Here is a 21,145-nt window from a genome sequence, read left to right on the forward strand (position 1 = left end):
TTCATTGGCTGCGCCCTGGTATGACAAGAGAGGGAGGAAAGCTTTTCTTTCTCCACACACCATGCATCCTTTCATCCATTTCCTAATCATTGTAAACCTCTCTGCCCTTTAAGCTTGCAGCCACAAGCCAGGCAGCCCCGAGAGTGCCTACAGTCAGGGGCGGAGGCAGTCTCAGTGAAAACACACACAAAAACCTGGTCTGCATTCTGACTTGCAATGGGAAAGGTCCACCAGCAGAGGGCACTCACTGACTGGTGCTGTGAAGTCAACAGACCTCTCTATTTATGCCACCTCAGTTCCTAAGCAGCTATACTACTTTTTTTTTTAAGGGGGTTACAGTATTTATTTATAAGGTAATGAGAATATTGAATGCATAAATAACTGTAAGTGTGGGGCTCTAAACTTTAAAAGGTGACAGGGAGGCATCTTATTTAGGAAAGGTATTCTGAAGAGGAGGATGTCTTTTTATATAAAACAGTTTATGGAAGGAGCAAGCTCTGCTTGTAATGCATGGCTCAAACAAAAGAGCTGCCTGAGAGTTGACTCAGAGGCTCCTGGTACGGCAAGCCAGGAGGGTCAATATCCTACAGCCCACCTGAAGGATGATGGCGAGGCAAGACTGACCACTGAACTAATGTTTGGTTTGCTGGCAGGGCCCATGAGGAAGACTGAAGTAGTACTCACAGGATGATGGAGGATGGCAAGGAGATGGAGGTCAGTGCACAGGAACCAGAGCAGCAGAACCCATCACCAGAGGGGGCCCTGTCTCCCCGAAGAGAGCAGGGCTCTGAGGCCTAGGGAACAGCGGGAGGGGCACTCTAGGAAGCTGAGGCCAGCAGTGGCCCACAATCCAGCTCTCTAGCTGGCCAGGTGGGGCTCGCTAGTTCTGGGAGAAAGTGTGTGATTCTTAGCTGGAGTAGGCTTGAGACAGGTGAAAGTCACCTGCCTCCTCAAGCCCCGATGCTGCATCAGCATGCAAAGCACCAGAGGGAAGCAGAGCTGAGGTGCTGGGTCTGCTCAACTGCCCATGTTGATGGACCTCAGCTTAGATGCTCCTGAACCTCAATGGGTTTGACTCTGGACTGTATCCTGACTGCTGGACTTCAGACTTGGCTACCTGGACTTTTGGCTTTTGTTCTTTGCCTGTGTGGATTGACCTCTGGGCTTGAACTTTGGACTTGACATACTGACTTGCTTCCAGGTAGGCCTGGGGTTCAGGGCACTGACTTACACTCAAGAGTTTGGTATGGATGTAGATGAACAGATATTCTGACTTGTTAGCTTCCTAAGTTAGATAAGCTCTTTGCCTGGTTTTATTCTGACTCTCGTCTCCACATGGCAAAGACTCGCAAACTTCCCCTCATGGTAGAAAGGTTTATTTTTCTTTATTTACAGATTTATTTGTTTATTAGAAAACATAGTGTAAAATGGGGTAGCTCCAAAGGACTTGGAAAGGAGGGGAGCAGGTGAAGGCTTGGCACTTGACTTTTGTGTTCACGTTTCCAGCTCAGGAAGGGTCTGTCTGCCTTGAAAGTAAGGATGGGGCTGGGGGTTTGATTCGGTTCACATTTAAAGGTGAATTTACCCAATTCACTCTTTCTGAAACAATATGAAAACCAAAACGCAGCCATCCTTTGAAATTCGCTCTTCTCTGAATTTTGCAATGAAGCTCTCCAACCAAATGTACAAAAAAATACATGTACTGGATTAAAATGTGCATTAAAAGGCACATGTCCATGAAAGTGAACATACTGAAATGCATTAGTTCAGAAGGAAGTTGCTTTAGGAATATGTGTGTATTGGACAAAATGACATACAAACATGTGTATTGGGAAAAATTCTCAATAACCTGCTGACAAATTTTCACGAGGATTTCCTCCCCCCCCCAAAAAAAAAATTGCAAACTGATGTTGAAATGGGGAGAACTGAACTTGGGAAGAATGAGTGGTTGAGAGAACCCCAAATCTGGCAAGGTTGGCCCATCCCTAGCCTTGCTGCAGCTGACCAAGGGTTCAAAATTATGCTAAGTTGACTCTACTGTGTTGTCTTTAGATATGAAAGCCAAGTGATGCCAAATGGGTTTTACCCTGCTGTGGTAGCTACCCTGTACCAAAAGGCTGATCTCCTGGGCTTTGCTAGTTTGGGCTTGTTTGCTATCATGCCTATGACCCAGTGGTGTCATCGTCCAGGGTTGCAGTGGGTTGAAAACCTGCTACTATTTCTGCCACCGGGTCCTTGCCTCCAGTGTCCTAGAGCTGCCCATTCAGCATGGAAAGGGAGCTTTTGAGCCACTGAATGCTCCAGACCTAAGCATTTTCAGAACTCTGAGCTCATGTCCCAAGTTCACACAAGGCTTTGTTTCTGCAAGGGAGGGAGGGAGGCCTCAAGTCAGCCTCTGGGGAGAAACAGGGCCCTTATGCTAGGAGAATAACTGGGAAACTCACCTGAGCATGGCTCAGCAAGGAACTTGCCATGTGCTGCAGGCAGGGGTGATGCTAGGTAAGGAAAAGGTTCGGGGCAGGGGCCCAGAGACACACTTTTGCAGAACCTTTGCATACGCTAACTGATATGTATTGATACAAGTTGAGAATGTAAATGTTCCAGAAGGCAAGCCGAACAATTTCCCACACAAGCCACTCCAGAAAAAGCCGCCAATTAATTGGCACCCTTCGCCAGATCACCCCCAAACTTGTTCACCTTTGGTCCATTCACCGGTTAATTCCCCAGCAGGCCCTGCTCTGAAACAGTTCAGTTCCCCAACTCATTACCGCCAAATTGTCTTGATTGTAAACATAAAATTTTTATCTCCACAAATTAATATCCTAGCTAGTAATCCAGATCATTCCCCTTTCCCCCAATGCCAGTTTCCCTCAGGTGCATTCTTGTGACACTTAGAAGAAGATTCAGGGTCATCATCCCCCCCCCCCCATGAACCCACTCCTAGCAACTCCTTGCCAGAAGATTGACCTCCAGGGGAGAAATTTGTGGCAAAGACGGGAAACAGAGGGCAGTATCCAACCCAGTGCTTCCGCTAGCGCTGAGATTTTTGGCTGCTCAATGGAACTTCCCCTCCTTCTGCCTCCCAAATCTGTGCTGGAAGTTGCTCTGATCCTACAGAGCAGATTTGGGGGAGGGAGGGAGGGGAGAAGTTCCATTGTGCAAGTGGAAATCCTTGAGCTAGCTGGAGCACTAGATACTGCCCAGACTGAATAGCAACGCAATCCTAACCACATCCACTCCAAAGCAGGCCCTGCTGAATTAAATGGGGCTTACTCCCAAGTAACCATAGTTAGGATGGCAGCCTAAGGCACTGCAGCTGGTCAACTGACACTTTTCTCCTCATCGCCTGCAAAATCCCAAGTCCTTTGTAGTTTAAGGGAGTTTCTGGGTTACAAGACTGTTGAGACAAGGGTTGACGGTGGCGGTGAGACTTCATGTGACACTTTGACAAGTTTTCATCTTTTGAGGCAGCTTCCAGGATGGTCTTGCCCACTGCTGCTACCTCAATACTTTTTCCTTGCTTGTTCGTCTGCTCAGGTGGGAGACTGGCCATGGTGGTCAAGGTAGCTACTGCTGACCTGCCCTTTCCCTCCGGGCTCCGGTGATTTTTCCTGCTCCTGATACGATGGTCTAGCTACTTGCATTCACATACACAAGTAACCAACCAGGTAGTTTTCATGCCCACACAGTTCAAAATCCTGACAGCTACATCATTAGGAAGGTGCATGAATTGGTCTGACTCCAGAGTCCTGCTTCCCCAATAGGGAATTTTAGACTCCTGGTTTCCCAGAGTCCCTAAGAGAACAGCTGCCAATCTTGTATATCCATTTGTCATATACCTAAAGCCCTACTACAGCCAACAACTGTTTTACACTTGTCCATTATGTGTGCGACTGCGCGCACACACATCAGCCTGAACCAGGAAATGACCTGAAAACATCACAGAAATGTCACAGAAAGGGGCGGAACAGGGTGCCTTACAGGGGCCCACCAATGTGCATGGGGATCTGAAATGTAGCCCCTGTGCACATTGATTGCTGCCTGTACACCACACTGAATACTCATGGCTTCCCCAATGAATCCTGGGAGTTGTAGTTTAAGGATGCTGAGAGTTGTCAGGAGACCCCCATTTCCATCAGAGAGCTACAATTCAAAGAGTGGCTTAACAACCAGTCTCTCTTCCCAGGGAACTCTGCAAATTGCAGCTCTGTGAGGGAAATGGGGTCTCTTAACAACTCTCAACATCTTAACCAAACTACAGTTCCCTGATTTTTTGGGGTGAAGCCTTGACCATTTGAAGTGGCATGATAAGTGATTTAAACATAAGGGGCACATGATATAGATGTTGTAGTGGTTAACTCTCATGAGATGGCTACCTAAGCTCCCTGTCTGATAAGGAACATTACAGTTCCACCTTGGTTCTCGAGCTTAATCCGTTCTGGGAGTCCATTCAACTCCTGAAACTGTTCAAAAACCAAGGCGCGGCTTCCGATTGGCTGCAGGAGCTTCCTGTAGTCTAGCGGAAGTTGTGGAAGCCATTCCAGATGTTGTGGAAGCCATTCCAGATGTTCAGAGCCGATTTTTTTCAACAACTAAGCTGTTCGGGAACCAAGGTACCACTGTATCTTGCTACTGGAAGGCACTGATACAAAATAGATGAGTCGCAGTTGCAGAGATTTCCCTCTGAAGCAACCCTTCTTCTTGCTTCCTTCAGTGAAAGCCATAGCACAGACCTCCCCCTTGCACCTCCAATGTGAGCCGCTTTTTGTAACACCGCCCACTGTCATCGCACCCCCAGTGGATTATGGCTTTAATAATATCGTCGCTGGTTAAGGAAATGGGGGAGGATAGGAAAAGCTATGGGGGGGTGAGGGAGGTGTGAAACACAACCAACAACCCCTTTCAAAGCCCTTGCGCATCTTGTGAGTTGGGGCTGGATGGCAACAGAATTGTAGAGGACAATGAAGGCAGACCCACAATCCCTTCGCAAGCCACCTGGGCCGAGTTTGGCAATCTCAACCAACCTTGTGAGGTGGCCCACCTATGCTGTGCAAAGTGGAAGGGCCATAGCTCAGTGGCAGAGCAGGCGTTTGGCATGCAGAAGGCTCCAGGTTCAATCCCCAGCAGCTCCAGGTCTGGGAAAGACTCCTGCCTGAAGCCCTGGAGAACTTCAGTCACTCCATACAGGCCAAGGCTGGATAATCTGGGGTCCTCCAGATGTTGCAGAACTACAAAGCTCATCATCCCTGACCTCTTGCCATGCTGGTTGGGGCAGATGGGAGTTAGGGGACCAACAACCTCTGTAAGGTCATAGGTTACACTCCAGGGATGGATGGGAACCTGTCAACCCTCCAGACGTTGCTGGACTCGCATCACACCCATCCCCATCAGCCAATGGCTAGGGATGATGGAAGCTGCAGTTCAACAGCATCTGGAAGTTTAGAGGTTCCCCATGCCTGCTTCATTCCTTCAGAGAGTTGGGAGCACCAGGGCTGGTGGGAAGGGAAGAGAGGGTTGTTTATTGTCCAAAGAGTACTATCATGTTCCAAAACAATATAGGAGGGAAAGGGAGGGGAGGGTTGGGGAAAGGAAACTTTATTAAGCAAGGATGTACTGTACAAAACCCACTCTCTCCCTTTGCTAACCCGAGCCCCTGGCTCACAGTCGTCTTCTTAACTCCAAAAAATCAGCACGGCAGTCGCCCAAGAAGAAGCAGAACTTTAAAACACAAAATCACAATTAAAAAATCTCGGTGTGGAATTGTAAAAAAAAGGGAAGCGGGGAAGAGAGAGAGAGAGAGAGAGAGAGAGAGAGAGAGAGAGAAGGAAATAGGAGTCCAAGCCCACTTGTACAAAAAGGGATCCTTGGCCCCTGCTCCAGGGAGGGAGAGGACTGTTTCTGCGGACAGCCAAGTCCCAAAGTGCCCCAGGGGATGCGCTGTCCATGGTCCCTGCTGGCATCTGCAGCAACAGTTATTGGTTGTCTCCCGGCTGGTACTGAGGCTCTGTGGCGGTGAAGTAGTCTTCAAGGAAGGACTGGAGGTATTCAAAGGTGGGGCGCTCCTCAGGCTCCTTCTTCCAGCACTGCACCATCAGCTCGTGCAGCGATGGAGGGCAGTTCCCGGGGCACTGCATGCGGTAGCCCCTCTCCACTTGCTCCAGCACCTCCCGATTGTTCATGCCTGCAGAAAAAGAGCAAGGGGGTTGGGCAGGGTTCAGCAGAGAGCTCCAGAGGAGAAATTCACCATAGATTTCTGTCGAGAACTGAATTTAAGATTGGGAAAGTGAGATATGGAGAGAAACCAAAAACGGTCAGGTCCATCTCTCCAGACAGGGGAAGGCTTTACCTGGGTAGGGGACTCGCCCCTTGGTCACGAGCTCCGTCAGGAGGATGCCGAAGGACCACACGTCCGACTTGATGGTGAACTTGCCGTAAAGGGCAGCTTCTGGGGCCGTCCACTTGATGGGGAATTTGGCACCTGGCAGGGATGGGAGATGGGAGAAGATGCTGAGATGGCCCAGAAGGGGAATGTCCCCTCCCCTCCCAGCACCAAACCACCACAAAACACTTCTCCAGGCAGCCCAGTTCATCCATAGGACTTTGCCTCTTCACCGTAGCAAATCCAAAGGGATCTTGTCAGTGGGGCCCCGGCAGATGCCCAGCCATGGCAAGCCCTGCTTGCTTTGCATGCATAAAACCCTAGGTTCAGTCCCTTGGGCATCCAGGTAAGAGACAATGAGAGAGAACTCTACCCAAGACCCCAGAGAGCCACTGCTAGTCATTGTTGGCAATACTGGGCTAGATGGGCAAATACTCTTGACTTGGTATAAGACAGTATCTTGGGTTTCTTAACATGGTATGTTTCCAGGAGCTTACCTTGCCGTGCTGTGTATTCATTGTCCTCGATGAGGCGGGCCAGGCCAAAGTCAGCAATCTTGCACACTAGGTTGTCGCCCACGAGGATGTTGGCAGCACGCAGGTCCCGGTGGATGTAGTTCATCCGCTCAATGTACGCCATTCCAGCTGCAATCTTGGGTGGTGAAGAAGTGAGAATGCAACAGGGAGGTGGGTGACTCAAATGACGTCGCTCATTGCCCAAGGATCATCTTCATAGATTAGCCTTCCTCCGACTTAAGGTCTCTTCAGACGCTGTTGGACTACAACTCCCATCACCCCTGAATGTTGGCTGTGCTGTGCTATGCTGGCTGGTACTGATGGGAATTGTAGTCCAAAACATCTGGAGGGCACCCTGTTGGGGAAGGATGTCATACAGTCTATTACCCCTTTCTAAAGAAAAGAATGAGACTGAATGACAGGCACGCTTGCTTATTTCACATTTCTTTAATAATAATAATAATAATAATAATAAATTTTATTTATATCCCGCCCTCCCCAGCTGAGCCGGGCTCAGGGCGGCTAACAACAACCAAATAACAGTCAAATAATAACACATTCTAAAAATATTTCATTATAAAATTAGTTAAAATCAAATTGATGGCAACCGATTAAACAAAATTCTGTGCAGGTTGCCAGAGGAGGGAGTCAGGCTGCGCCCTGACCAAAAGCTTGGCGGAACAACTCTGTCTTGCAGGCCCTGCGGAAAGATGTCAGATCCCGCAGGGCCCTAGTCTCTTGTGACAGAGCATTCCACCAGGTTGGAGCTGCAGCCGAGAAGGCCCTGGCTCTAGTTGAGGCCAGCCTAACCTCTCTGAGGCCTGGGACCTTGAGGGTGTTATTATTTGTAGACCGTAGGTTTCTCTGTGGGGCATACCAGGAGAGGCGGTCCCGTAGGTACGAGGGTCCTAGGCCGTATAGGGCTTTAAAGGTTAAAACCAGCACCTTAAACCTGATCCTGTACTCCACCGGGAGCCAGTGCAGCTGGTATAGCACCGGATGAATGTGATCCCGCGGCGAAGACCCTGTAAGGAGTCTCGCTGCGGCATTCTGCACCCGCTGGAGTTTCTGGGTCAGTCTCAAGGGCAGCCCCACGTAGAGCGAGTTACAATAATCCAGTCTGGAGGTGACCGTCGCATGGATCACAGTGGCTAGGTCAGGGCGAGAGAGATAAGGGGCCAACTGCTTAGCTTGGCGGAGATGGAAAAATGCCGCCTTTGTTATAGCTGTAATCTGCGCCTCCATAGAAAGGGAGGTATCGAAGATTACACCCAAACTCTTAACGGACGGTGCTGGCACCAATTGCACCCCCGCAAGAGATGGGAGTTGCCCCCTCGATCCCATATCGTCCCGCCCCAGCCAGAGGACCTCTGTCTTCGAAGGATTTAACTTCAACCGGCTCCCACGTAACCATCCAGCCACAGCTTCCAGACATTTGGTCAGTGTGTCTGGGGCCGAGTTAGGATGGCCATCCATCAACAGATAGAGTTGGGTGTCATCAGCATACTGATTAAGCTGTCTAGGGAATTTTATTGTTAAATTAAATGTAGCTTCCCCAACTGCCCCCCACCCCCAGTTACCTGGGCTGCCATGTCTACAAGTTGAGGTAACTTCAGGAACCGGCCATCGCCATCCTTCAAAAAATCCAGCAAACTCCCTGTGAAGGGAAGAGTCAGGAGATCAGACAAGCATCTTCTTAGGATCTTTTCCCAATAACCCACCAGCAGCAGCTGCTCATCAACCACTTTGCCCAGTTTCTCTGTCCGGTCTACTTTCCATGCCCAGTTTCCTGCCACTGGCCTTCCCTTGCAGGCAAGCAGCTGGCGAATGAGTCTTATCAGCCTTCATAAATCTAGCACCCTTCCAATGGTGTTGGACTCCAGCTCCCATGAGCCCTAGCCAGTGTGGCCAATAATCAGGGGCAATGGGAGTTGCAGTCCAACAACATCTTGGAAAGTGGGTGCCAGGTTGGGAAAGGCTGAATGCATATGATGAACTTTTCCATGATAGACTAGACAACTGGGTTAGTGCAGAGGTAGCCAATGTAGTATCCTTCAGATGCTGCAGGACTCCATCTCCCATTATCCCTGACCATGAGTCATGCTGTCTGGGCCGGATGAGAGTTGGAATCCAGCAAGATCTGCAGGGCATCACGTGGACTACCGCTGGGCTAGGCCATCAGTGGTTTTATAACTGAACTAAAAAGGCTGCAATTGCACAGGGACCCAATACCATTGACCTCCTGGTACCTTCCAGAATTCCATTTCAAACATAAGAGAAAAACCACAATTCCCTGGTACATGGACAAGCCTGCACAAATCTCAGGCTTGCACCCTCTCCCTCCGCCAAGTCCCTCCCTCTTTCTCAACTGCAAGGAGAACTGGAAACTTCCATTCTCTGATATCCATTCTCAGGGAACTGTGGTTTGTCAGCTTAGTCCCAAAGTTACCGCTGAAGAACTCAGCAGGGAAGGGGGCAGGGACAAAGCTAGAATTGATGTATTACAGTATTTTAATATTTTTTTGGAAGCCGCCCAGAGTGGCTGGGGAAGCCCAGCCAAATGGGCGGGGTATAAATAATAAATTATTATTATTAGAATAAATGGTCTGTGCCCCATCAGTGGCTGTGGTGCCACCTACTGTGGGCTTTGCTGCCTCCTGCCCTACCATTCCCAGTTGTGACCCCCCCCCCCCCATGGATTTGTCTAATATCCTTTTCAAGCCAGCCAAATTGCCGGCCAATGCTATATCTTGCAGGAGCCAGTTCCATAGTTTAAACCATGCATTGTACAAAGTTGAACTTCTTTTTGCCCGTTTTGAAATCTCCCGCCCTTGAGCTTCCTGGGATGCCCCCTGGGTTGCAGCTAGTTGCTTGCCTGCCACCCGGAAGCCTTGGCGCCCTCCCACCAGCCTTGGCCTTGGCCACGCAGTGGCGTAGCGTGGGTTGTCAGCACCCGGGGCAAGGCAAGTAATTTGCGCCCCCTAACCCATGGATTTGCGCCCCTAACCCTAACCCCCAGATGTTGCGCCCGGTGCGGCCAGCCCCCCCTGCATCCCCCACGCTACGCCACTGTGGCCATGCCAGCATATGGCCGGACCTTGGCTCATGAACTCGGTGACGATGTAGATGGGCTCCTCTGACACCACCGCATACAGCTGCACCAGCTTGTCATGCCGAAGGCGCTTCATGATCTGGGCCTCTTCCAGGAAGGCTTCCGGAGACATGGTCCCTGGCTTCAGTGTCTTCACCGCGACTTTCGTGGTGCCGTTCCAGGTCCCTGGAGCCAGCGGGAAGCACGGGAAAGTCACTGAGGGGGATGGCGAGGGGGCGCCCGCCGGATTGAGGGCACTCCCTTGCGCTCTCCCACCTTGACCCATGTGGAGATGGAGATGGATGGGAGGGGGAAGCTATGCCAGATCAGGATGGTGCTCCCTCAGCAGAGAGGTGAAACATGTGTGGGATGGAAGGAATGCCCTCGTTCTGAAAAACCCAACCCAGAAGGGCCAATTCCACTGCTTCCACCCATCTCTAACTTCCTAGCTGAAGAGCAATCCTTTTCCAGCACATGTCTGTCCTTCTCATTTATTCTGTTTTGCTAGTGGTAGGGGGCCAGGAACTATGCAGCACACGGGAAGGCTCAGTCCCCGAGCAATGGAAATCCAGCTCAATCATGACCCCACTCCATAGGAGCTAGTTGTTGAGGTCCCTTCGCCCCCCTCCCAATAAAATGTTTGAGGGGGCTGAGCCTTGAAGTTGATGGTCCTTGCCACTCTTGTGATAGATTATGCTGGGTTGAGCTTCTCTCCCCACAAAAAATTTTTTTATTCAAGTTGGCACCCCTGCCTTGCCCTCCCTACTTTACAAGCAGCCGGTGTCTGAGAGTTCACCGCTTCTGACTCTGGCCTGAAGGCAGCAAGGGCCAAATAGCAGCACTTACATTGAAAGAAAGAAACGAAGAGTTTTGCTTCTCAGGAAGTTGCAGATCCAATACTCAACCCTGTGCTTTCAAGGACTGATCACTGAACATCACAGCTCTGCAGGGCACGATGCACTTACTGGCTGCTCTTAAAAGCTACGAGGTGCTGTCTGCACCAAGAGAGACCCCCTGAGCCTGTTCTGAATAGGAAGAATAGCAGTAGCAGAAGACCTTTCCAGGCAGAAGATTTTGCCCTGCTTTTCCACTCTGAGATCCTTGTGACTGGAGATGCCAGTGACTAGATGAAGGATGGGTCACCTGCGGCTCTCTAGAGGTTGCTGGACTACAACTTCCACCATCCCTGACTGTTGGCCACACTGGCAGGGGCTGATGGGAACTGGAGTCCATCAACTTCCAGAGAGCCACAGGTTCACATCTCCTGAGTGATGTCTAGGACCTTTTATATACAATGCACGTGTTGTCCTGTTGTTGAGCTATAGCCTTTCCAAATGAGGTGGGATACTGATTGTCAGGGAACTGCCATCAGTACTGGAGGGAGAGCGCAAAAGCCAGAGGGATTCCAGAGAGCGTCCAGGGATCGGGAGAAGCAGCCCATCTTCTGGGGAAGAGAATCAGCGTAGCACCAGTGGAGAAGGGGGGCAGGTGGGGGAAGTGGCGAGGTGGTCCCATGACTCCTTGCCTGGGACCAGCGAGGAGAGTAGGGGTCCTCCGTTGCCCACGCCCTCCCTGCGCAGAAGGCTTTCGCGCAGAGAGGGTAGGCAGAGACAAGGCGTCAAAGAGCTTCTTTGCTGGAGGAAGTTTAAGAAACGCCCACTCACTGATTCTGCCAGCAACTGAGTCAGCCACGGGTGAGTGGCGGTCCGGACAGATAAGGTTCACTTTGGCAGCCCAGCCAGGTGTTTGCACCCAGCCAGGGAGATAGGTGCCTGCTTACGCACGAGCAACCCCTTAGAAACCATTAAACTGATCTTTCCTAGGTATAAAATCAGCAGCACCTCCCAAAAGTTGTCTTACCCTAAAATGCACTCTCATTCCATGGGCTTCCCCACCCACCTTCAACTCATGTGCCCTCCAAGCTACAGAGTGACCCTGGAAGGCCCCCCACCTTACCCATCCACACATCTCCAAAACATCCCATGCCAAGCTTCTTGTCAAAGCGTATGGACTCGCGCAGGATTTCCCAAGCGTCCTTAGACAGGCCCATAGTCTGGGGTTTCGGAAAAGGGCACACCCTGGTTAGTAGTTGGCAGAGACCATCATTGTACTCTGTAATGGATGGAATGGGGTGGGATGGAGAAGGTGGGGGAGAGAGAGAGAGAGAGAATGCGAGATGGAAAATGGAGTGATGGATTCCACATGCACCCAGGAGGGACGGACAGGGCCCAGGAGGGGGAGGAAGAGGAGTGTGGCACCAGGCCCCATATTATATCAGGCAGAAGTATCTGCTTTGACCACTAGTTGGTGCCCTTGGCTTACTTTTAGAGCAGCCGCTCTCTGCACAAGAATAGATTTCCCTTTTTGACTTGCATAGAAAGAGAGCATTAGGGCAGGTTCAAGCTTGCCTGCAGAAATCAGCTCCATAAAGTTAATGCCTGGCCACGCTTACCCAAGTTATTGATGAAGTGGCACTATACTACTGGATTGACACTGTTTTGGTATTTGCGCGAACTGCTTTGAGCACAGATGGAGCATAAGAACATACAAAGAGCCTGCTGGATCAGGCCAATGGCTCCTCTAGTCTGGCATCCTGTTCTCGCAGTGGCCAAGGAGATGCTTCTGGGACCTGAGCCCAAGAGCCCTCTCTCCTCCTCTGGTTTCCAGCAACAGGCATTCAGAAGAATCACTGCCTCCGAACAAATCAACAGAGGCTGATTGTAATCTCACCCTATGGTGACTTTTGCATGTTGGAATGAAGACGTTAAACCAGGGGTCGCCAACCTACGGCCCAGGGGCTGGATAAGGCCCAAGGGACTCGTTTATCCGGCCCGTGGCGAGCCCCGCTGCTGCCCACTCTTACTGGTGCGGCACAGGGACACACTTCCAGGTCAGAGGAGCACTGGAAATAGCTTGTGCGCATGCACACGGACCTCCTCCATCCCGGAAGTGCGCTGGAAATAGCATGTGCGTGTGCTTACGGGTGCGCGCTCTCCAGCCCGCCGCGCGATCGTCGCTTGAGACACCGGCCTGAGGCAAGGAAAGCTTAGAGACCCCTGCGTTAAATCATGTGCTGGTGCCCTCTTTCTCCTGCTTCTTCACAATAATGTGAGGACGTTAGCAGCCCTTGATAGCAAGTCTATAGCAATGGACACAGACTTGAATGGGTTTAAAAGAGAACTAGACGAATTCATGGAGAATAAAGCTATCGGTGTCTACTAGCCACGATGGTTGTGCTCTGCCTTCTGCCTGCCTCTGAATCTCAGTTTCTGGGACTCCCAAGTAAGGAAGGAGTTGTTGCACCCAAGTCCTCCTTGCAGGCTTCCCAGAGTCACCTGGTTGGCCACGGTGAAAACAGGACGCTCCATTAGAAGGGCCTTTGGCCTGGTCCAGCAAGGCCCACTGGATGTTCTTGGGATGCCCACCCCAACTCCCCACCCCGTGACTGGGACTCGGCCTGGTGTCTTTGCCTTCTTCCTTCTCCCCTCTAGGGCTCCGTCTCCTCTGTTCTCGCGGTCAGTCCTACCCATCCACACTTCCCCAAACTGCCCGTTGCCCAGTTTCTTGATAAGCTGCAGCGATTCGCGCGGGATCTCCCAAACGTCTTTGGTTTTGACGGACAGGTCTGCCAGCTTGGGCATCCCTTTGTGACATGGCACAGCCAGCCGGCAGCACAGCCCTGCAGCTCTCTCTTGAAGAAGGAGCCCCGGAAAGCAGGGGGGGGGGAGATATAAAAAAGGGGGAATACACATTTTTTAAAAAAGAGAGGGGGGGGGAGAAGAGATAAAGAACAGTAAGATAGCCAGTGCAGAACAAGTTGGTCGCCAAGGGGGAAATGCCCTTTTACTACACAGAAACTGAAGCAGTAGCAAAACTGTTATACTCACTGGATTTGCCAAGAGCAATTCCCAATCCCCATAACCTACACCCAACAGGCAGCAGTTTCCCAGAGTTTCTCAGCACTACCAGGAGATGCTGAGGATTTGACCGGAGCAAAGAGGAAGGACAATCTTCCAAGTCTTAGGCTTAGGGATGAAGGATTCCAGCGGTGGAGGCTCCATTAGGGCATATGGGTCTTTGCCCCACCAACCTCAGCTGACCCCCATCCTGTCACCCTTCCAGTCCAGGGCATAGCACTGCCTATCAGCTTCCTCCTCCTTAGACTCAATGGTGTCCCCTGTAGAACTCAGCAGGGAGGAGGGTAGGGACAAAACTAGACTAGCTCTGGTGCCCCCTACTGTTGGGCTCCCTGCCTTCCATCCCACCAGTGCCAATGGATGTCATCCACCACTGGATTTCAGGAAACCACTTCCAGGCAGAGTTGAGCTCTGGCACTAATTTTGCTCACCTCCACGCAATACATTTAAAGCCCTCTCTTCTATATAGTTTTATAGCAGTGGCTTCTTCCCCCAGAGAACCCTGGGAATTGAAGTGTGCTCAGGGTGCTGACTTCACAGACCTACTTCTCCCAGAACTCTTGGCGAACTACAGTTCCCAGGATCCTCCATTGCTCTTAAAGAGGTATAAAGGAGTGCTTTCAATGTACGGTGTGGAGGCGACCTTTGTGAAATGAAACATTCCAGCCACCCAAATCCTTGAAGGGCTGGAGGAGGAGGGCCCAGAGTCCCTGTCCCTGTCTCTGCTTTGCCGCTCTCTTGCTGATCCCTCCCCACAACATCCTACCTATATAATGCTGGACCAGCTGCTGCACCGTCTCAAACTGGGCCCGGGTGGTGATGTAATAGCCGCCGTTGTCCAGCTTCCGGATCTTATAATGCTTGACGTGGTCGCCCTTCACTTCATCCCAGTCCCGGATGGATAGTGAGTAGGCACCTGGGAGGAGGAGACCAGGAGGCAGAGGTGGGTCCCGAGGGACAAAATGGAAAACATTCCTTAGACACTGATTGGTGCACAGTTGTGGAATAACCTATCAAAAGCCAGGGATGGAGAAGCCAGGTCCCTAGCCAAGGTTCCGCCCCTTCTCTGAGGCCCCGCCCCTCAGCTTTGAACTATGTATGCCATATTGAGTTCCTTGGAGGAAAAGGTGGGAAATAATTATAATAAAAAAATTAAAAAATGATCAAGGAATGATCAAGACATAATTGCACAGCAAGGCAGCAGGTGGTGCTGTACTCCATAAGGCCAAGTCAAAAGAGATTGCATGTCCCACCTCTTTGGGAGATGAACCTTCTTCTTCCATAAGTTACTTTGATTTCTGTGTCCTCCCTGGGGTCTTTTAGGACCCTTCTGTTTGCACACCTAGCGTGCTCAAAGCACAGATGACCTGTTTAATGAGCTGTCATCCTGATCTGTTTACAGGGAGAATAGCTGGCGTTTTTAAGCAGAGGTTGGACAGCCACCTGTCATGTATGTTCTAGTTGAGATTCCTGCAAGGCAGGGGTTTGGACTAGATTACCCTTGGGAGAAAGGTGCTACCTTTGGTGGTCTCGCTCTCGCGGATGAGGAAAGTTCCCCGGGGGTTGCCATGGCACAGAAGCTGCCTCTCGGCATCCTTGCGGCCAATTTTCCCAAAGTACCATCTGGAAAAAGAAGATTTAGAAGTGAATGCTTGGAGACAGAGGGGAAGAGGACCTGGGCCAAGTCACCAGCTTCTGTAGAGCAGAGCGAGGTCCAATCCTTCTGGGTGCTGCTTCACCAGCGTGGGGGAACACACCCCTCTTCCCCACTCTTGTCGCTCAAGTTTGACCCCCAGGGGATGCGGGGAGATAAGTGATCTGGCCCGCCTGGCCAAAAAAGTTACCTGACTAAAAGCAAAGAATCACCTCCTTTGAGTACCTCTCCCCTTTCCTATCCCCGGCACACACACACACACACCAGGTGCTGCCATACTTACTCTTCTGCCTGGATGGAGTCCACGGGTGCCACATAATTGCTAGGGATGTAGCCCGTCGCTCCTGTGTTGAGAGACCTCGCCTCCCACCAGTCACCCTCCCTGGAGAAACAGGAGAGAGAAACGAAACCAGTGAACCATGAGGAAGGGTTGGAACTAATGACTCTTGTGCTCCCGTCCAACTCTACAGCTCTATAAAGCTCACCCGGGTGGAGGAATAGCTTAGTGGTAGAACCCAGGCTTTTGCATTCAGAAGGTCTCAGGTTCAATTCCCAATGTCTGATCTTTTTTCCTTTTCTTTTAATCTGTTTTAAACGCTATTCTTTTCACCTGGTTTGTTCTATTGTATATTTTAATTAAGGATGAATTGGTTTTGTGTGTGTTTTTATTAGGTAAAGGTAAAGGGACCCCTGACAGTTAGGTCCAGTAGCAGACGACTCTGGGGTTGCGGCGCTCATCTCGCTTTCCTGGCTGAGGGAGCCGGCGTACAGCTTCCGGGTCATGTGACCAGCATGACTAAGCCGCTTCTGGCGAACCAGAGCAGCACACAGAAACGCTGTTTACCTTCCCGCTGGAGTGGTACCTATTTATCTACTTGCACTTTGACGTGCTTTTGAGCTGCTAGATTGGCAGGAGCTGGGACCGAACAATGGGAGCTCACCCGGTCGCGGGGATTTGAACTGCCGACCTTCTGATCGGCAAGTCCTAGGCTCTGTGGTTTAACCCACAGCGCCTTTTAATTAGGTGTGGGTTTTATAGCTGATTGTATAGCTGTAAACCACTTAGAAGCCACTTATTTTATCATTATTATTTATTAAATATGTAGACCGCCCTTCATCCAAGGAGCACAGGGTGGTTCACAACATGGAAGTGGCATATAAATTAATAAGAATACATGGACTGGCTCTCATTGGCCCCAGGGGCCAGGACTGGTGAGGGTTGTAGCTGAGCCAACTCTAGAGCACCAAACGTTCTGTACTCCTCCTTTAAGCCACACCATAAGCCAATACTCACATGTTGTTAATTATGTGGAATTTCTCTCCTTTCTTGAACGTGAGGTCATCCTCTGTTCTGGCTTCATAATCGTACAAGGCAACAAACAGGGTCACTCCTCCACCTGCAGGGGGCAGCAGCAGAAAGGCAGTGAGAGGACCTAGCAAAAGCTGCAGAGGCAGCTCCAGCTCACGAGAAATCCCCAGGTATGTTACGTATGAGCATGGTATTTCCTGAATTACAATCGGTCCACAGGAAATGCCAACGCCACCTGGGCTGCATCCAACAGGTTGTCCAGAAATAACTTTGTAAGCATTTGAAAACAGCTCAGACGCGAGGATCAAATGTGTGTCATAGTGTCCCCCCAGCAGCTCTCCCTGGCTCTCAGGACTCTCTCCAGCCACTACTGCTCTCTCCCTATGCCACACTCCTCACTGGCCCTGCTTTCTACTCCTCTTGAGTGCTTTTATTTGACTGGCGTGTGTCCCTGAGCTCCAAATCCTGTGTCCAATTCTGGGCGCCACAATTTATGAAGGATGTTGACAAGCTGGAACATGTGCAAAGGAGGGCGACCAAGACGATCAAGGGCCTGGAAACCAAGCCTTATGAGGAACAGTTAAGGGAGCTGGGAATGTTTACCCTGGAAAAGAGGAGATATAGCCACCTTCGAATATCTGTAGGGCTGTCACATGGAGGATGGAGCAAGCTAGTTTTCTCCTGCTCTGGAGGGCAGGAAATGAACCAGTGGCTTCAAGTTGCAAGAAGGGAGTTTCAGGAAGAACCTTCTGACAGTAAGAGCTGTTTGACAGTGGGACGGTTTCCCTCAGGAGGTGGTGGACTCTCCTTCATTGGAGGCTTCAAAGCAGAGGTTGGATGGCCATTTGTCATGGATGCTTTAGCTGAGATTCCTGCATTACAGGGGGTTGGACTAGATGACCCACAGGGTCCCTTCCAACTCTATGATTCAGTGATCATGCTGCTTGATTGCCTGATTGGAGGATAGAGGGGACTGTGTGTTTTTGTGTTTGTGTACCTAGCAACCTAGCAACCATCTTCCTGTACAAAGGTAAAAATGGCATCCATTGCTCCACCCATGTTAACCTCTGGCTCCTCCCACCACTGGCATGTGGCCCCCAAAGGTTTGGTGAGAAGGAAATGTGGCCCTAGGGCTGAATTGGCCCTGCCCCAAAGGGCTGGCCCAACCAAAGCAAGCATTCAAGGGCTGCCCACCACACCTGAGTCCTCTACTGCAGCCTTCCCTGAGAGACTGACCTGCAATCCCGGCTCCGGACATGGGGAGGGAGCTGGGATACAGGCTGGACCCCCCCATGAAGGCTGGAGTGGAAGGCCCCGAGGTCCCTGCCTGGAAGTTGTTGAAGTCGGGGATGCGCGTGAATGTGTTGGTGGGGTTCTGTGGGGTGGGGTCAGGATCGTAGCAGGAGCTGGGCTGAAGGTTTGCCATCCCGTCGCCGCCATTGCTGGGGTTTTTATTGGGCCTCTTCCTTTTGCATTGCACACAACCCATCGCTGGCAGCACCTGAAATGGAATCAGAGAGACACAGAGAGAGGAGGGAGAGAAGAGAAATTAGGACCGGATGAAACACTGAGGGCTGCAGGGACATTTCAGGGTATAGGAGTAGGGATGGGTTGGTTTTGTTTGCATTTAAATAAGAAACTACCTCATTTACACTTTTCGAACCAGAATGCAAACCAAAACAACAGCTAGCCTTCAAAACTCACACTTCTCCGAGTTTTGCGGTTTCATTCTCCAACCAAACAGTGCATACTGAAGAATAATAACAGCATGTGATCTGAAATGTGAGAAAAGGAGCAACTGCCCCCCTCCACATTTTATTTATTTATTTATTTAGGCAGGCAGGCAAAAGCATTCCTCTTCTCCAAGGCCTTTGGCTGATTAAACAATCTGTGGCCTTTTAAATTGTGTGTGGTGGGGGATGTTTTGTTTGTTACTATGTTATGTGTTTTTATGTTTTTATATTGTCAACTGCCCTGTAATCCTCAGGTGGAGGGTGATTTATTATTATTATTATTATTATTATTATTATTATTATTATTATTATTATTTATTTCTTACCTAACTTTCACCATAAGGTTATAGAACCAAAAAATGGTAGAGTGGGACAGGAACATGAATGTCATCTAGTCCAATCTTTCGCCCAACGTGGGGCTCGAAATTAAGTCGCATGGTCTCCAGACTGAGCTATACTCCCTGTGGGTGTGTTTTAGCAACTTGAAATACACTTTTAAAATCTATTTAAAACAAAATATGGTCAAGAGAATATGGAAGGTAGTGTGTGTGTGTGTGTGTGTGTGTGTGAGAGAGAGAGAGAGAGAGAGAGAGAGAGAGAGAGAGAGAGAGAGAGAGAATGTGAAAGTTCTGTACATAATGGAGGTGCCTGATGCGCCTCTGTTGGAATGGAGTTCCACAACATAGGAGCCGTCCTCTCCTGGGCTGCCACCCTCCTGAGCCTCTGAGGATGGAGGAACTACCAAGAAAAGCCTCCTGTGCTGATCTTAACACCCAGGAAGGTCTGTAAGGACCCCTGACTATGATCCATGAGGAGATGACATGCTCATAAAGGGTTGCAGCTTTACTCCATCCCCCATCAGGAAAGGCTCTCGAGATCCGTCTGTGTAAGACATACAATGCCGTACAGGTGGGTGGGTGGGTATGGAGATGGTGCAACATAACTTGAAGCTGGAGGCAGCGGAGGAAGAAAGATAGCTTGCTGGCTTTATTTTTCTCAAGGACCGTCAAGCAGTGATTCTCTCCCCCTCCTCCCCCAACCACAATTCTTCCTTTCTGCCACATGCCGGTTGCATGGCAACCTGTCTGGGACATCAGCCGAAGGGAAGAGACATGGTAGGCTCTATAGGGCCAGGAGTTCATGGAGAAACTTGGAACAGTTCAGAATGGCCCCGTTGGAACTGGAGTTATTGGGTTGTATCCAGCTAAGTTTTACTCAGCGTAGACCCCCCTGAAATTAAGGGACCTCTCAGTCATTTTCAGCGGTCTACTCTCAGTAGGACTAATGCTAGAGTTGGCCCATTAAGAACCTAAGAAGAGCCTGCTGGATCAGGCCAGTGACCAACCAGATGCTTGTGGAAAACCCATAAGCAGGATTCAAACACAGGAGCCCCACCCCCTCCTGTGGTTCCAATCAAATGGTATTCACATTAGGACTGCCAGACGTGTTTGTGGGGTTAGATCTTTGGTGCCTCAAGGCACCTCCACGCCAGACAATGAGCAATCTCTTTGAATGGTCACCTCTGAAATTCAGTTTATGGAAATCCCAGGAGGGGAGAAGGCACTTGTTCTCTGGCCCTGCTTAGGGACTTCCCACAGGCGAGAGCAGGATGCTGGGCTAAGTGCTCAAGGCCCGGAGAAAGTGTGAGGAGGATAGAGAGAAGTCAGCGCAGACATAAAGGGGTACAGGTATTGTCTAGGAATCTGGACGTCTCTTACTTTATCTGTCTAAACCCTATGAAAACCCCTCTCAGCAAGCTGCGTTGCATCCGATTTTCCGGAACTGATTTCCAGTGACAAACTAAGCAATTGCTTTGGATGCCGGAATTTCAGGGAGGCTTCATTGACTGTGTTAACATATTGGAGAGGAGAACTACGGCCTGCATTTTTGGAGGAGGTGCACAGCACAGAGGAAGCAGAACATCTTGCCAGCTGGGTGATATTCCCTGCAATCCGGGAGACATAAAACTGAGCGCCTTCTGATCTCTCTCAGCCATCTGGAGTACAGATACAGTGAGAGAGGGAGAGGGAGAGGGAGGGTGCGCACACAGAAGATGGAAGAAGATGTTCAGAACAAAAGCAAGGAAACCATATCCTAGTTCAATGTTCCACGAAATAAGGTGCCAAAGTTATGCTGCTCTAAGCCCACTGACCAGTTTATTGAGTTTATTCATTCCGATCTGTGTGCAGGTTGGTAAGAATGGATGGTTAATTAGCATTAATTCTGAACAGATTGCAGGGAGGTTAGATGGTATTGCATCACAGGCGTAGCTAAGCTTGCCCCCCAATCAATAAAAATGCATTGCTAACTGAGGTTCTGCCCCCTGCAACAAAAGGCCTGCCCCCGCCTAACAAAAATCCTGGCTGCGCCCATGCATTGCATGAAAAGCAAGTGTTATCTCACACTTTCTAGTACATTTCTCCATCATTTTCCCTACTGCAAAAATTCCAATCTTTTGGGGAAACAAGTTTCTTGCGTAAGACCTCCAAATCAACTGTAACTGTCCCTGTACCCTGACTTTGAAAATGACAGCATTTTAATGTAAAT

General features: G+C 50.1%; 1 protein-coding gene across 2 annotated transcripts in view; it reads right to left on the reverse strand.

Moving 5' to 3' along the window:
• Positions 1-5,579: 5,579 nt before the first annotated feature.
• FGR (FGR proto-oncogene, Src family tyrosine kinase) overlaps positions 5,580-21,145 on the reverse strand; it is a 59,980-nt gene continuing 44,414 nt past the window's right edge. The window contains exons 3-13 of one of the 2 annotated variants that reach the window (XM_081202764.1): positions 18,102-18,366; positions 16,851-16,953; positions 15,840-15,938; positions 15,422-15,525; positions 14,669-14,818; positions 11,942-12,097; positions 9,992-10,171; positions 8,475-8,551; positions 6,877-7,030; positions 6,347-6,478; positions 5,580-6,181 (exon numbers count right to left, since the gene is read on the reverse strand). In XM_081202764.1, coding sequence (XP_081058890.1) covers positions 5,973-6,181; positions 6,347-6,478; positions 6,877-7,030; positions 8,475-8,551; positions 9,992-10,171; positions 11,942-12,097; positions 14,669-14,818; positions 15,422-15,525; positions 15,840-15,938; positions 16,851-16,953; positions 18,102-18,354 — 1,617 coding nt within the window. In that variant the 5' untranslated portion in view covers positions 18,355-18,366 and the 3' untranslated portion in view covers positions 5,580-5,972. Of the gene's footprint in view, positions 6,182-6,346; positions 6,479-6,876; positions 7,031-8,474; positions 8,552-9,991; positions 10,172-11,941; positions 12,098-13,511; positions 13,677-14,668; positions 14,819-15,421; positions 15,526-15,839; positions 15,939-16,850; positions 16,954-18,101; positions 18,367-21,145 lie in introns of both variants that reach the window. The other variant, XM_081202763.1, reaches the window with a different exon arrangement.

This window comes from Podarcis bocagei, assembly GCF_964188305.1.
Source record: "Podarcis bocagei genome assembly, chromosome: 7".
In the NCBI taxonomy this organism is placed as follows: domain Eukaryota; kingdom Metazoa; phylum Chordata; class Lepidosauria; order Squamata; family Lacertidae; genus Podarcis; species Podarcis bocagei.